This window comes from Oryctolagus cuniculus, chromosome 2, assembly GCF_051225735.1.
Source record: "Oryctolagus cuniculus isolate XC-2025 breed Fujian yellow rabbit chromosome 2, ASM5122573v1, whole genome shotgun sequence".
Lineage (NCBI taxonomy): Eukaryota > Metazoa > Chordata > Mammalia > Lagomorpha > Leporidae > Oryctolagus > Oryctolagus cuniculus.
In genome coordinates this window covers 105,389,719-105,406,308 of record NC_142868.1, presented here as the reverse complement: position 1 = coordinate 105,406,308, position 16,590 = coordinate 105,389,719, and the positions used below count along the sequence as shown (strand labels likewise).

At 46.7% G+C, this 16,590-nt stretch overlaps 1 protein-coding gene and 1 long non-coding RNA gene across 12 annotated transcripts in view; one reads left to right on the top strand and one right to left on the bottom strand.

Annotated features, from left to right (window-relative positions):
* Positions 1 to 10,163, bottom strand: part of LOC103346696 (uncharacterized) — a 166,359-nt gene extending 156,196 nt beyond the window's left edge. For 5 of the 6 annotated variants that reach the window (XR_016230151.1, XR_011386434.2, XR_016230153.1 and 2 more), the window contains exons 1-2: positions 10,035 to 10,163; positions 8,661 to 8,700 (exon numbers count right to left, since the gene is read on the bottom strand). This is a non-coding gene — a long non-coding RNA (uncharacterized LOC103346696). The remainder of the gene's footprint in view (positions 1 to 8,660; positions 8,701 to 10,034) is intronic. The other variant, XR_016230152.1, reaches the window with a different exon arrangement.
* Positions 10,164 to 10,185: 22 nt separating this feature from the next.
* GCC2 (GRIP and coiled-coil domain containing 2) overlaps positions 10,186 to 16,590 on the top strand; it is a 55,905-nt gene continuing 49,500 nt past the window's right edge. For 5 of the 6 annotated variants that reach the window (XR_011386423.2, XM_051834680.3, XM_051834681.3 and 2 more), the window contains exons 1-4: positions 10,186 to 10,337; positions 10,587 to 10,643; positions 11,570 to 11,654; positions 15,095 to 15,162. Coding sequence is in view for 5 of the 6 variants with exons in the window: in XM_051834680.3 (XP_051690640.2) it covers positions 10,332 to 10,337; positions 10,587 to 10,643; positions 11,570 to 11,654; positions 15,095 to 15,162 (216 nt within the window). In the remaining variant the exon portion in view is untranslated. The remainder of the gene's footprint in view (positions 10,338 to 10,586; positions 10,644 to 11,569; positions 11,655 to 15,094; positions 15,163 to 16,590) is intronic. The other variant, XM_051834687.3, reaches the window with a different exon arrangement.

The following is a 16,590-nucleotide window of genomic DNA, read 5'->3' as shown; positions in this document are numbered from 1 at the left end:
TAGGCTGGCACCGCGGCTCACTAGGCTAATCCTCCACCTGTGGGGTGGAGTGGGGTTCTAGTCCCGGTCGGGGCGCCGGATTCTGTCCCGGTTGCTCCTCTCCCAGTCCAGCTCTCTGCTGTGGCCCAGGAGGGCAGTGGAGGATGGCCCAGTCCTTGGGCCCTGCACCTGCATGGAAGATCAGGAGAAGCACCTGGCTGCTGGCTTCGGATCAGCGCGGTGCGCCGGCCACAGCACGCTAGCCCCAGCGGCCATTGGGGGGTGAACCAACGGAAAAGGAAGACCTTTCTCTCAGCCTCTCTCTCACTATCCACTCTGCCTGTCAAAAAATTTTAAAAAAAAATTTTTTTAATGAAATAAAAACCAAGATTTTTAAAAATATGTAAGAACTTAACACGAATACAGGTTGTTTTATACTAAAATTATATGTTTAGAATCAGCACAATACATTTTCCTACCCTAATAGGCTGTGATAAAACAAGTATTTTAAAGATATAGTATTTTAAAGCTACAGTATTTTAAAGATGTAAGTGGCAGGAAGGTAGCTTAGTGGTTAATATGCTGGGTAAGAATCCATGTACAACATCAAAGTTTTGGGATTCAATACCCAGCTCCTGACTCCAGCTTCCTGCTAATGTAGACCTTGATAAGCAGTGGTGATGACCCAAGTAATCGCCACACTAGTAGGAGACCTGGATTGCATTCTGGCTCCTGGCTCTTACCTCAGCCCAGCCCCAGCCGTCACAGTCATCTGGGGACTGAAGCAGCAGATGGGAGCTGGTTCACGCCCTTTCTGTCTCAAATAAATATTTTAAACAGAATTTTAATCCCATTCCCCTAACATTAGCAGTTCCAAAGTATTAAAAGTTGTAGCAGCTATCATGGTGTAGCATATTAAGCTGCTGCTTGGGTCACCTGCATCCCATATCAGTTCAACTCCCAGCTCCCCTGCTTCTGAGCCAGTTCCTGCTAATTCATCCTTCAAGGCAGCAGAGGATGGCTGAAGTGTTTGGGCTCCTGCTTAGCATGTGGGAGACCCAGATGGAGTTCTGGGCTCCTGGCTTAGGCCCAGCCCAGTCCTGGCTGGTGTGGGCATTTGGGGAGTGAATCAGTGGATGGAGTATCTCTGTCTCTCTCTTCCTCCTGTCTTCTCTCTTCCCTTGCTCTACTTTCAAGTCAATAAAAAATTTTTTTAAGTTGAGGTTCATGCTTTTTCCCTTTATTTTAAGCTGGTGCACATGAGTGTAGTTTACAGTTGAAAGCTAGATCCGAAAAAACCTGTCTGTGTGTGACTACTGCTTTGCTAGGCCACACCAGCCAAGAGGGGAGCAATCAAGGGACAGGAGTGGCAGCAGATGGCAATCAAACTAATTTTATCTGGGAAGCACTTTATCACTCTGCGGCTTTGAACTCTTGTTTAACCTTCTCTGAACCTGCACCCTCATCAGTAAAATGGAAAAATGGAAACAACAACAGTGAATAAGGCACATTGATGGGGTGGGCATTTGGACAGTGGCTAAGGGATACCTGAACGTCATATCAGAGTGCCTATTTCAAGTCTTAGGTCTATCTCCACTTCCAACTTCCTGCTAATGAGCACCCTGGAAGGAAGCAGATAATGACTCCCTGCCACCCATGCAGGAGAACCCAGACACCATATTGCAGGCATTTGGGGAGTGAACCAGCAAACGATAGCTTGATCTTTCTCTCTGCCTTTCATATAAAATGAAGAATAATGATGTTAATTTTTTAAAAAAGAGTACAGGTCCTGACATACACCAAAGTATTTAAGAGTGAGATAATCATATGCACACTTTTCTTTAAAATAATACAGAAAAAAATACAGCACTTTTTTAAGTAAGGGGCAACAACAAACAAAACAAGATCATGAGTTGGCAACTATTTAAGCTTGGTGATTGGATAAATGGGCATTTGTGCTTTGTATGTGTTTAAATTGTTCCATAGTGAAAATTTAATTAGGTGCTGGCACTGTGGTATAGCAGGTAAAGCAGTCAATTGCAGTGCCAGCATCCTATATGGGTGCCGGTTTGAGTTCCAGCTGCTCCACTTCCAGTTCCTTGCTATTGTGCCTGGGAAAGCAGCAGAAAATGGCCCCTGCACCCATGTGGGAGGATATATGGAAGAAGCTCCTGGCTCCTCACTTCAGATTGGCCCAGCTCAGGCTACGGCATTTGAAGAGTGAACCAGTGGATGGAACCGCACTCTCTCTCTTTCTCTATCTCTCTCTCTCTCCATAATTCTGCCTTTCAAATAAATAAACAAATCTTTTTTAAAATGTTAAAATAAGGGACTGGGATTATGGTGCAGTGGGTTAAGCTACCACCTGCAATGCCAGCATCCCATGTGGGCACTAGTTTGTGTCCCGGCTGCTCTACTTCCAGCTCCCTGGGAAAATGCACCTGGGAAAGCAGCAGAAGATGGTCCAGGTGCTTGGCCCCTGTCATCCACATGGAAGACCCAGATGGAGTCGCTGGCGCTTGGATTTGGCCTGGCCCAGCCCTGGCCATTGTGGCCATTTTGGGAAGTGAACCAGTAGGTGGAAAAGCAGTCTGTCTGTGTCTGTCTGTCTGTCTCTCTCTCTCTCTCTCTCACTGTCTGTAACTCTACCCATCAAATAAATTAAAAAAAAAGAGATAGAGAGAGAGATGGCTGCCATAACTGCAGAGAAAACAGGGGACGTCTACATTTGTTCATAAAAAAGCAAATCATTTTCCTGAAAACCCTCCTCCAACAGACATCTAGCATTTCACCATGCAGAACCAGGTCACCCTATATTTAAGGCTTAGACCACCCAGGAGCCTGAGCATATGCGCATCTAACCCTGGACAAGGCTGGGCAGGGAAACGAGGTGGACAGACAGCAAGTGGCAGCCAGTCGCGTTGGCAGCCTCTGTCAGGTGGAGAAGCCAACCGCATCATGCCCCTGGTTCACCATCCGCCTCCGCTGCACCCGGCTGCCATTGGGACAGTCACTTCTGGATACACAGCCATCCAGGACTCTGACTCCCAACAGTGACTTTCATCAGTTTTTAAATTCAGCACCCCATGAACTCTTGACTAGCCAGAAACACCTCACACCACTCTGCAAAAATCAGAACTCTCTCTTGTGGGATCAGAGTGCCCTTCTTTTCAAGACTTATTACGCCCACACTCCTAAAAACTCTCTCTCTCTCTCTCCTTGCCTTATTTAGATCTCGGTTACATCAATTCTTCCTTCTTCCCCTAACCTCTTCTCCATCTGATTCTGCCCCTAATCTGTGCCCTGCAATTTCTCATTCCAAAGGTCCCTTAATCACCAGGCTGGAATCGCCTATTTCTAGGGCCTCCCCGGTGAAACTGTAAAGTTGCATAGTAGCCCCGACTGGCTTTGAGGTTAATAATTGTTGAAGATTATGCTGTTGAACCTGACTGTCCTTTATCTGATTTCAGCTGGAAACTCCCTGTCTCTTTGCAGTCAGGTTTCACTCATCAAAGTTCTCAACCATTTCAAGTGTTTTCCACTCACTTCAAGGTTTAAACTCACTCCGAGCAGACAACTCTGTTCCTACTTTATTGAAACCAAATCACTACAAATGCCCACAATATATTTTCCAGGAGGGGTTTGGATGGCCTCCAAAGCTGAGGCTCCTACATCCAACTGTCTTCTTGGCCTCTCCATTTGGATTTCAAAGGCACATCAGAAATACCCTATACAGGGGCTGGTGCTGTGGTGCAGTGGGTTAAAGCCCTGTCATCCCATATGGGTGCCAGTTCTAGTCCCAGCTGCTCCTCTTCTGATCCAGCTCTCTGCTATGGCCTAGAAAAGCAGAAGATGGCCCACGTCTTTGGGCCCCTGCACCCATGTGGGAGACCCAGAAGAAGCTCCTGGCTCCTGGCTTCGGATCAGCTCAACTCTGGCCATTGCAGCCATCTGGGGAGTGACCCATCAGATGGAAGACCTCTCTCTGTGCCTCTCCTTCTTTCTCTGTTTCAGATTCATGCACATGTGTGTGTGTGTGTATGTGTGTGCCCACATCTTGTGTGTACATGATTAATTTTTTGACAGGCAAAGTTAGACAGTGAGAGAGAGAGAGAGAGAGACAGAAAGAAAGGTCTTTCTTCCGTTGGTTCACTCCCCAAATGGCCACTACGGCTGGCACTGTGCCGATCTGAAGCCAGGAGCCAGGTGCTTCCTCCTGGTCTCCCATGCGGGTACAGGGCCCAAGCACTTGGACCATCCTCCACTGCACTCCCGGGCCACAGCAGAGAGCTGGACTGGAAGAGGAGCAACCTGGACAGAATCCTGCACCCCGACCGGGACTAGAACCCGATGTGCCGGCACCGCAGGCGGAGGATTAGCCTAGTGAGCTGCAGTGCTAGCTGTGTGTACATGATTAATAACGTAAATGTACTGCTAACTTTGAACTGAGGTTCTAAATTCTTGCAAGGTAGTGAAATACAGAGTGCAAGAGGAAACAGGTTTGAAATACCTTTTTTTTCTAAGATTTATTTTTATTTACTTGAAAGACTTACACAGAGAGAGAGGGCGAGGCAATGGCAGGAGCTGTGCCGACCTGAAGCCAGGAGCCAGGAGCTTCTTCCAGGTCTCCCATGTGGGTGCAGGGGCATAAGGACTTGGGCCATCTTATTCTGCTTTCCCAGGCCACAGCAGAGAGCTGGATCGGAAGTGGAGCAGCCAGGACTCAAACCGGCACCCATATGAAATGCCAGCACTGCAGGCGGTGGCCTCATCCCCTACACCACAGCGCCAGCCCCTGAAATACTTTTAAAATAGAGTGGCAACAAGAGAACTCGCCAAGATAATACTTCAGGAAAGACCTGAATAAGAGTAATCCAGGTGGGTACTGGAAGAAAAGGCATCCCACAGAAGGAAAAGTGAGTGCAAATGGCAGAAGAGCAGCCACAGTCAAGGCTGCAGATGCACCTGGAGTCAGACTGTAGTGCCTTGCAAACCACTGCTGGAATTTCAGGAAGAGCTGAGAAAGCACTAGAAAAATTATAGGGTATTTTTTTATTTACTTGACAGATACAGATATAGATAAAGACAGAGAGAAAGGTCTTCCTTCTGTTGGTTCACCCCCAAAATGGCCGCTATGGCCTGCACGCTGCACCAATCCGTAGCCAGGAGCCAGGTGCTTCTTCCTGGTCTCCCATGCGGGTGCAGGGCCCAAGCACTTGGGCCATCCATCGCTGCCTTCGCGGGCCACAGCAGAGAGCTGGACTGGAAGAGGAGCAGCCGGGACTAGAATCCAGCGCCCATATGGGATGCCGGCCCTGCAGGCAGAGGATTAGCCAAGTGAGCCACGGTGCTGGCCCAGCAGAAAAATTAAAGAATAGTACTTCTCATCTGTCTTGTTTGTAAAGGTTCACTGCTACATAGCACATGCAGCAAATGGTTAACATGAGGGAAAGCTATACAGAATTTCTTTACTATTTTTTGCAGCTTTTCTCTTAAATCGGAAGGACTAAGTAAAACTGTGAATTATGGCAAATGATGGAGTAGGAAAAATACTCTTTCATCTGTGTCCACCAGCATCTTCCCCGGGGGCCTGCCTCTGCCAGCCTCTCCCGTGCCCCAACCAAGCAGGTGCCATCAGTGCTGTTCTTGGGCTCCACCAACTCCAGTCCTCCCACTTCCCCAGAGACGTCATTTTCCTCAATCCTCTAGGCTTAGTTGGTTACAGGTGCCCTTTGGAGATGATAACTGCTGTGGACTGAATTATGTCCCCCACCCGTCAATCTCGCATGTTCAAGTCTTAACTCCCAGTACCTCAGAATACGACCTTATTGGGAAACAGGGTCTTCACTCAGGTAACCACGTTAAAATGAGGTCATTTAGAAGGATCCTGATGCACCATAACCAGGTTCTTACACAAAGGGGGAAATGGCTACAGAGACATGCCTAGGATGAAGGCAGTGTGACGAGACACAGGGAACACAGCCATCTACAAGCCCAGGAGACAGAGGCCGGGAACTGTCTCCCCCACAGCCTCTGAAGAAACCCACCCTGCCAACTGACACGTTTGGACTTCCAGCCTCCAGAACTGTGAGAAGGCACTTCTCTGTTGTTCAAGCCACCCAGTCTTCAGGATTTTAGTATAGAAGCCACAGTGAACTAGTGAAATAATCACATAATACACAGACACAAATCCTGACTTACTAGTGGAAAGTAGAATCCACCAGTATGGACACTTGAGAATCATGACCTATTTGTTTGAAAGGCAGAGTTACAGAGAGAGGGAGAGACAGAGAGAGAAACGTCTTCCACCCTCTGGTTCATTCCCCAAATGGCCACAATGGCAGGAGCAGGGACGATCCAAAGCCAGGAACCAGGAGCTCCCTCAGGGTCCCCCACTGCAGATGCAGGGCCCCAAGGACTTGGGGCATCTTCTACTGCTTTCCCAAACCATAGCAGAGAGCTGGATCAGAAGTGGAGCAGTCAAGACATGAACTGGTGCCCTTGTGGGATGCTGGTGCTACAGGCAGAGGCTTAGCCCGCTACACCACAGCCCTGAGAGTTTTTCTTTAAAAGGAACAACAGCAGAGGCCATCAGATGGTCAAGGACATTATGCCTGCCTCCAACATCCCAGGAAAGAAATGATACACAGAAAGGAGAGTGGCAGTGAGGACAAGCTGGCCCTAAACGCCAGTTCTTGAAGCTGGAGTAAATCCCCATGGAAGGAGAAAAACATTCTAATTTTCCATTGATAGAACAAATATCCTTGTCAGTTCTAGTCTTATTCAAAACCTGGAAAACACTGACAAGTAGTCTTAAGTTCTCTTACTTTGATTCTTTTCCACATCAATTCATGAATGCCATTAAATATACATGGAGTACCTGAGATGTAAAAGGCAATGTACTTCATGTAGTTAGAGCAGCAGAAATTCCTCTGTTGCTCAAAGGCTGCTCATAGTCTTGAAGTTTTCCAACACTATCTGCCAAACCATTTATCCACTCTTCTTTGACAGTACTTGCTGCCATTAATACATTAAAAATTTTGGTTGTGGGGTCAGCACTGTGGCATAGCAGGTAAAGCCGCCACCTGCAGTGCCAGCATCCCACATGGGTGCCGGTTTGAGTCCCAGCTGCTCCACCTCTGATGCAGCTCTCTCCGGGGAAAGCAGTAGAAGATGGCCCAAGGACCCACGTGGGAGACCCAGAGGAGGATCCAGGCTTCTGGCTTTGGATCGGCCAGATCCAGCCATTGCAGCCATTTGGGGAGTGAACCAGCAGATGGAAGACTCACTCTCTCTCTCTCTCTCTCTCTCTCTCTTCCTCCCTCCCTCCCTCCCTCCTTCCCTCTCTCCCTCTCTCTCCTTCTTCCTCTGCTTCTCTGTAACTCCGCTTTTCAAAGGGATACAAATAGAGAAGAAAGAAGTCAAACTACCCCTATTTGCTGATGAGATGATTCTATACATAGGGAACCCAAAAGACTCCACAGAGAGACTATTGGAACTTATAAAAGAGTTTGGAAAAGTAGCAGGATATAAAATCAACACACAAAACAATAGCCTTTGTATACACAGACAATGCCATAGTTGAGAAAGACCTTCTAAGATCAATCCCATTCACAATAGCTACAAAAAATTTAAGTACCTTGGAATAAACTTAACCACAGACATCAAAGATTTCTATGATAAAAATTATAAGACATTAGAGAAAGAAATAGAAGATATTAAAAAGTGGAAAAATCTTCCACATTCATCTGCAAAATATCCATACTACTGAAAGCGATTTATAGATTCAATGCAATCCTAATCAATATATCAACAACATTCTTCTCAAATACAGAAAAAAAAGATCCTAAAATTCATATGGAAATACAACAGACCCCAAATAGCAAAATCAATCTTAAACAATAAAAACAAAGCTGGAGGCATCATAATACCAGACCTCAAGACATACCACAGGGAAGTTATAATCAAAACAACCTGGTACTGGCACAAAAACAGACATGTAGACCAATGCAACAGAATAGAAACTCCAGAAATTAATCCACACATCTACAACCAACTTATCTTTGACCAAGGAACAAAGGCAACTCCTGGATATCTGCATGCAGAAGCATGAAACAAGATCCTTACCTTACACCTTACACAAAAATCCACTCAAAATGTTCAAAGACCTAAATCTACAACATGATACCATCAAATTATTGGAGAACATTGGGAGAACCCTACAAGACATTGGCATAGAGAAAGACCTCTTGGAAAAGACCACAGAAGCACAGGCAATCAAAGCCAAAATTAACAAATATTATTACATCAAACTGAGTAGCTTCTGCACTGCAAAAGAAACATTCAGTAAAGTGACGAGGCAACCGACAGAATGGGAGAAATTATTTGCAAACTATGAAGCTGACAAAGGATTAATTTCCAGATCTATAAAGAGCTCAAGAAACTCAACCACCACAAAACAAACCACCTAATCAAGAAATGGGCAAAGAACCTGAACATCGTTTTTCAAGAGAGGAAATTCAAATGGCCAACAGACACATGAAAAAATGCTCAGGATCACTAGCCATCAGGGAAATGCAAATCATAACCACAAGGCGACTTCACCTCACCCCCTTTAGAATGACCCTTATACAGAAATCAACAAATGACAAATGCTGGTGAGGATGTGGGGAGAAGTGTACCTCAATCCACTGTCGGTGGGAATGTCAACTGGTACAGCCACTGTGGAAGAAATATGGAGATATCTCAAAAAGCTGAATACAGACCTACCATATGACCCAGCCACACCAATCTAGGGAATTTACCCAAAGGAAATGCAATCAACATATGAAAGAGTACTCTGGGGCTGGCGCCGTGGCTCAGTAGGCTAATCCTCCGCCTTGCGGCGCCGGCACACGGGGTTCTAGTCCCGGTCGGAGCGCCGGATTCTGTCCCGGTTGCCCCTCTTCCAGGCCAGCTCTCTGCTGTGGCCCGGGAGTGCAGTGGAGGATGGCCCAAGTGCTTGGGCCCTGCACCCCATGGGAGACCAGGAGAAGCACCTGGCTCCTACCATCAGATCAGCGCGGTGCGCCGGCTGCAGCGCGCCAGCCGCGGCGGCCATTGGAGGGTGAACCAACGGCAAAAGGAAGTCCTTTCTCTCTGTCTCTCTCTCTCACTGTCCACTCTGCCTGTCAAAAAAAAAAAAAAAAAAAAAAAAAAAGAAAGAGAGAAAGAGTACTCTGTACCTTTGTACCTTTGTGTTCATCTCAGCTCAATTCACAATAGCTAAGATACAGAATCAACCCAGATGTCCATCAACTGAGGACTGGAGAAAGAAATCATGGTATATATACACTATGGAATACTACACAATGTAAAAAATATGAAGTGCTTTCATTTGCAAGAAAATGGATGCAACTGGAAACCATCACACTTAGTGAAATAAGCCAGTCAGAAAAAGACAAATACCATTATGTTCTCTCTGATCAGTGGTATCTAATATAGTACCTAAAATGTAATCTGTAGGAGTGAAATTTACACTTTGAGATGCCTTGATGTTGGTTGAGAAACAATATTTTTTTGTCCTTGGTTGGTTGGTTTTGTTTCTTGCTTCATACTGATCAGTGAACTCTCTGCTTAGCGTAGGGTCAATTTTATGAGTATAAAATTTAACTGAGAGGTTGATCTCTGTAGAGGATGGGAGTGGGAGGGGAAGCAGGAGGGGAGAGGGGTGGTAGTGTGGGTAGGGGTAGGAAAGAATCACTATGCTCCCAAATCTGTATGTATTAAATGCATGAAGTTGTAGTCCTTAAACAAAATTAAAAAAAAAAAAGTGTTAGGGAGGCCATCATAATGTCCTTTCTCTATTATTTGACCCTTGCCTTACCTCAAAATTATTAACTACTGTTTAACACACACTGTACGCTGTCTTTTCACATCCTTTTGGCCATTTCAAATTACAAGAAATTGAGTAATATGCGGGTGCTTCAAAAAGTAGGTGGAAAATGGCACTAAAGGTCCTTTATTTTGATGCAAAAATGTTTGAACCCCACGCATAGGTCTTTCTTAACACTCACTTTCCATTAAGTTTTTCAAGTCCCCTCAGTATGCACGGGTCTCCAAACGTTGCATGAAACACCGTCAGTTTCCGCGCCCCGGAAGCGCCGGACTCGGGCGCCAGCACGTCCAGGCGGAAGCGGAAGCGGAAGCGCCGCCGGCCGTAGCCATGGCGACGTGGGTGGGCGGTGCCGCGCGCAGAGCGCGACCTTTGACTCCCAGCCGAGTGTACGTCAGAGGCGCCCGCCGACGGAAGCGCGGCGGCGGCCGAGGCGCTGCTGGGTTACGGGGCCACGGGGACCCGGCGGCGGTGGACGATGGAGGTAACATAGCCCGGGGGTGCTGGCGCCGAGCCTTCCGCGCGAGAATTGGGGGCCCGCCGCCTGCGCGCCGCCCCCAGCCGCTCGCGGTCACCTGCCCGTCCCCGAGAGCCCCGGCGCCAAGCCGCCGCCCCCTTGTCTCGTCAGCCGAAGGTCTTCCGTCCGCTGGTTCCCGGGGAGGGCTTCTGCTTGTTGAGGGTGGGCGCGTCCCGTGTGGGGACCGGAGTTGTGACACCTGGGCTTCGTTCGCAGGACCCTGCGCAGGATGGGACGGCCGCACCCAGCACCCCCGGGACCGGGAAGTCGAAGGTGCAGAGCGGGATGGTGGACTGCAGAGCCGTGGCGAGCGTCCGGGGTGGCTGCGGAAGGGGTCTCGGTTTTAATGGCCAGGCAGCCACGTATTTCTGGGCTTGGGGTTCGTGGTGTGCAACGACTTGACGTTTCGTCCGCTTCCTGATCCTGGTTAGCGCTGCTGAGAGTTCCTGCAGTTGTTCAAACATCGCGCAGAGCAGTATGACCTGTGCATTCGGGACCGAGGAAGGAATCCAGGGACTGTTCCCTGGGCCCGCCTCCCACATGCAAAGGGAACTGAACTGGGCAGTGTTTATGGCCCCAGTGTTTAACAGTCGATGATTTGCAAAGATAGGGGTTTATTGCTGGGATTTATTGGTTGTGGATCAAGTTTCGGACGCTTACCTGTGCACGCACTCGGTTTAAGCCTCGTGGTCCCCACTTACAGATGAGAAAACAGCTCACTAAGGTTCAGTAGTTTTCAAAAATGGTAAAGCTTAATTTTTCAGCTGTTAAGTAACCGGATGCATCTTGTTGTTGCTGTAGTTATACTCAGATTTTCTCGTGGCTCAAAACTTCCTTCAGTGTTCAAGAAAAGTATTTTCATGGCTTTCAGGTTTCTTGAGTAGCATTAGTTCTAAGCCAGTAATTTTACGGTTAAATCAGAGTTTAGCATCAATCTAGAATAGCACGGTTCATAAGAGGGTACGTGCTATTGTGCTGTTTTTTGCCTTTCACAGTAGTTGTGTAGCTAATTTTCATGTTTTTAGTAGATGCATGGTAATAACTATTGAGTTGCAGTTGCATTTACTTTTTTAGCCCTTGGAACCAAGTGTGGTATTTGGTTGGCATTCAGCAGAATGTTTAAGCGGGCGTCTTCTTTCTCTTGTGGTGTGCTGGGAACGTGAGTGGTAACGAGTTGGTAACATGACTGCATCTTTCAGCTGGAAACGCTGCCCAAGGAAGACCTCATCAAGTTCGCCAAGAAGCAGATGATGCTAATACAGAAAGCTAAATCAAGGTGCACAGGTATTGGGCTGAAAATACTGACTTTGACCACTCTCATTGGATAACGGTTTAAAACGGTAGATTGTTAGCAGCACCTTAGCACGTTTTTGTTTTCCAGAGACTCCAAATACATCTTAGACACTGGAGACTGATTTTTTTTTATTACCTCACATTCCTAAACTGAAGTCATCTGCATTTGTTAAAGTCAGGCAAGAGGATTAAAACTATGTTTGTTGAGTATTTGTTTCCTTCATGGGGATTCTATAGTCTTCTGAGTAAAGTATAAAGTAAACTGACTCTGGAGGAGTCAGTTGAAATATTAAAAGACACGAAGTTATAGCCAGAGACGTAAAAAGGGTCCTAAAGTGATTTTTAAACATTTCCGGTCCTGAACATTTGAGGTATATTTATTTGCCACAGTTTCCTTTTTATTTCAAAAGGAAAAAAAGAAAATGTTCATGACTTCTTTTGGTATATTTGGGTGAACTCTTGAATTTCTGAGACTTAACAATTGTTAACTGCTCAGCCTAAACACCCAAAACTGATTTTCTGTTAGGAGAAGTCAAGTTACGTTTTGGGACATTGGATCAGCTTGTGATCAAGAGTAATTTATCTGGAGCAGGCGGGTGTGTGGCCAGGCAGAACAAGCCCTCCATCAGGATGCCCATATGCTGTATCGTAGTGCCAGTTCAACACTGACTACCATGCTTCTGATGCAGCTTCCTGCTGATGTGCCTGGGAGGGCAGCAGATGATGGCCTCCCTGTAACTCTGCCTTCCAAATAAATAAATAAACCTTTTATAAAAAGATTCATTTGCAAGGCAGAGTTATACACGGGTGGGGGGAAGCAAAGAGAGAGGTCAGTCAGTCAGTCTTCCATCTGCTGGTTCACTCCCCAGATGGCTGCAATGGCTGGAGCTGAGCCAGTCGGAAGTCAGGAGCCAGGAGCTTCTTCCAGATCTCCCTCGTGGGTGCAGGGGCCCAAGGACTTGGGCCATCTTCTGCTGCTTTCCCAGACACATGCACAGGGAGCTGGGTTGGAAGTAGATCAGCCAGGACTCTAACTGGCACCCATATGGGATGCTGGCACTGTGGGTGGAGGCCTCACCTACTTTAGGAATAGGTTCTGGTTTCCAGTCTGTACGTGTGTTAATGAAATATTCAGATGCAAGGCCAGTGTTGTGGTGAAAGCAGGTTAAGCCACTGCCTCCATTTCTGATCCAGCTCGCTTCTAATTTGCCTGGGAAAGCAGCAGAAATTAGCCAAGTACTTGGGCTCTTGCCATCCACACGTTGAGTCAGGATAGAATTTCAGGCCCTGGTGTCAACCGCAGTGGCCATTGTAGCCGTTTGGGGGTGAACCAGCTAATGGAAGATCAGTGTCTGCTCTCCCTCTCCCTCTCCCTCCGTCTCTATCTCCCTCCCCCTCCCTCTCTCCCCCTCCCCCCCTCCCCCCTTCCCTTTTTCCCCCTTTCCCCCTTCTCTCTCTCTTTCTCCCCTTTCTCCCTCTCTCTCTTTCTCCCTGTAGCTCTGTTTTTCAAATAAATAAATCTTTTTTAAAAAAGAAATATTCAAGGGCTGGCATTGTGGTGAAGTGGTAAAGCTGCTGCTTACAACGCCAGCATCCTGTATGGGCACTGGTTTGTGTCTTGGCTGCTCTGCTCCACTTCTGGTCCACTGCCTTGTTTAATTGCCTGGGAAAAGCAGCAAAAGATGGCCTAAGTGTTTGGGCCCCTGCCACCCATGTGGAAGACCTGGATGAAGCTCCTGGCTCCTGACTTCTGCCTGGCTCAGCACTAGCCATTGAGGCCATCTGGGGATTGAACCCATGGATGGAAGATCTCTCCTCTCCCCTCCCCTCCCCTCTCCTCTCCTCTCCTCTCCTCTCCTCTCCTCTTCTCTTCTCTTCTTTCTCTCTCCCTCCCTCCCTCCCTCCCTCTCTCTCTCTTTCTCTCTCTCTCTCTCTATATATATATATAAAAAACTCTGACTTTGAAAATAAACAAATGTTTTTGTTTTTGTTTTTGTTTTTTGACAGGCAGAGTGGACAGAGAGAGAGACAGAGAGAAAGGTCTTCCTTTTCCGTTGGTTCACCCTCCAATGGCTGCCGCAGCTGGCACACTGCGGCCAGCGCACCGCACTGATCCGAAGCCAGGAGCCAGGTGCTTCTCCTGGTCTCCCTTGGGGTGCAGGGCCCAAGCACTTAGGCCATCCTCCACTGCATGCCCGGGCCACAGCAGAGAGCTGGACTGGAAGAGGGGCAACCAGGACAGAATCCGGCGCCCCGACCGGGACTAGAACCTGGGGTGCCGGCACCACAGGCAGATTAGCCTAGTGAGCCGCGGCACCGGCCAAAAATAAACAAATCTTAAACAAAAGAAAAAATATTCAGATTAGCATTTATACTTCAAGGGATGAGGATGGGGAGCAGTGTTTGGTGCAGCCGTTAGGTTGCTGCTTGGAGCACCCACATCCCACATTGGAGGTGCTGATTGAGTCCTGGCTCTGCTTCCAGTCTAACTTCATGGCTGATGTGCATTCTGGGAGACAGTAGATGAGTCTGTCTTGCTCTTCAGGTTGGGTCCCTGCCACCCACGTGAGAGACCTGGATTGGGTTCTGGGCTCCTAGATTCAACCTGGCCCAGTCCCAGCAGTTGTGGGCAATTAGGGAGTAAACCAGTGGATGGAAGACCCTGCCTTTCAAGTAAAAGTGAAGATAAATTAGAGTTGAGTGTCTGGCTCAGTGGTTAAGATGCACTGCATCCCAGGTTGGAGTGCCTGCTTCTAGTAAGCTCTGATTCTCATTCAGCTTCTACTAATGTGTATCCAGGGAAGCGGCAATGATGGCTCAAGTATTGTGAGTCCTTACTACCCACATGGCAGACCCGGATGGAGTTTTGGGCTGCTGGCTTTGACCTTGTCCAGCTGCAGCTGTTATAGGCATTTGGGGAGTGAACCAGCTAATGGAAGATCTTGATTTCCCTCTCCCTCCCTCTTTCTTTCTCCCTCCCTCCCCTCCCTTTCTCTCCACCTTGCCTGTGTGAAAATAAATACTTCTTATATATACACACTCCATACAGAGCTAGGTGTTCCTTTAAGATTACATAATAGTGTTTACAGCTGAATTAATATGTCTGGGATTTCCTTCAACATTATTAGGGGGAAGGAGGGAGTACAGGTTGGGGTGAAATGAAGTATATCATGGAATAATTGCTAAAATGGAATAATGAATTCATAGAGATTAATCATACTATTCTCTACTTTTCTATTTGAAGTTTTCCATAATAAAAAGGAAAAGAAAAGGTAATATTATGTAGGTGAATGTAGCACTTTCTCAATGTCTCTGCTTCCTAAGTATATTCTGATTTATCGATGTGGGGCTTTTTTTAAGAATGTACTTACCAGTTTAGCCAGTAATTGTTGTCTTCATTTCTAAGCTGGCATCTTTTGTTTATTGTTTAGAATTGGAGAAAGAAGTTGAAGAACTCAAATCAAAAGCTGTTGCTGGAGGAACTGATGATATTATTAAGGTAATAATTGTGAATATAGCTTTAATTTTTTTCAGCCTGCCAGAGGTTATCTGACTTTCTGTCCCTATTCTCCCATGTCTTCACCAGCCTTGGATAAATTTTTTTTTTTTTTTTTTTTTTTTTTAACCTCTCTGGCTCACTACAAAAAGAGAGAGTTCATGCTATCTAGTTCCTTTCTGTCTGAAATGATCTTCTCTCTCTCTGCTTTGCATGTGCTCTGTAATTATGGCTGAGTCTCTGTCTTGCTCTTCCCCAGCCCCGTCGGAAAACCTGGCTATGGTCAGAATGATGACCTCTCTCTTCCTCCACCTCTGTGTACACTCACACGCCTGCATGCATGTGAAATCTATAGATAGTTCCGTCCCTGAACTGCACTGACCCACAACTTGCAATTTTATTTCTAGCTGCCTGATGAGGGGGGAAATAAAGGCTTCACATATTTCACTTCTCACTTCCTCCAACTCAGCATAGCCAATCCGCTCTCCCAGTTGGATTGGTGATATCTCCAGTGTTCATGGCTTTTGACTTCAGAGATGCTGTCACTTTCCCATTGTCTTTATCCGTGTGTCCGTCCCCAGAGACCATTGTTGCTCTCAGATGTCGCTGCACTGTATCCTCTTCCGTGCGTTGATGTGCCGCCTCTGCCTCTGAGCCTCCTGTCTCCCTGCAGTAATTTGAGCTGCTGGTTCTCTTCCTAGGCCTGCTGCACAGTGCTGAAACTGACGTTGGTGCTGATTCTGTGACCCCTACACCTCTTTCCTATGTTGAATTCCCATTTGCTGGGTCCCACGTCACTCACTTTCTGGGTTAACTAGCTCATTTTGGAAACTCACGACCTCTAGTTTCCTAAGGATGAACACATGAGAGATATGTTTTTGTCTTGTATTTAAAATTGCCTTTGTTCTATTATCATACTTGATTGGTAGCTATAATTTGACATGGGACTAAATTTTTCTACATCTGCTTTGATTCTGTTTTCTTAGACACCAAGGGGCTTTTATTAGTAGTATTTACAGAAGTAGTTCAGAGGTAGGCAGTTCTAGAGTTGGTCCAGGACCTCGACTGCTTGTCTTTGCTTCATCATCCTATCTACCTGGGTAATCAAGGCTTTTAGATTTGAGCATTGATAATGTCAATAGAAGAAGCAGGTAAGGAAGAAAGGGTTGGTTATAGAGAATAGGCCACAGAACTACTTGGAATGCTCATCTAGAATTTATGTATGTTTTCTTTCTGGTTTTCTGTTTTATCCAAGAAATATCATTTTTATTTGTCTACCATTACAATGAAACTCTCATTTGGTGTCGAATTTACTTATTAGAGCACCAGGAGACAGAGAAGCAGACAGAAATCTCCCATCCCTTGGTGTGCCCACCAGATGCGTGCAGCACCTGGGGTGCTGAGGCTGAAGCTGGGAGACAGGAACTTAAT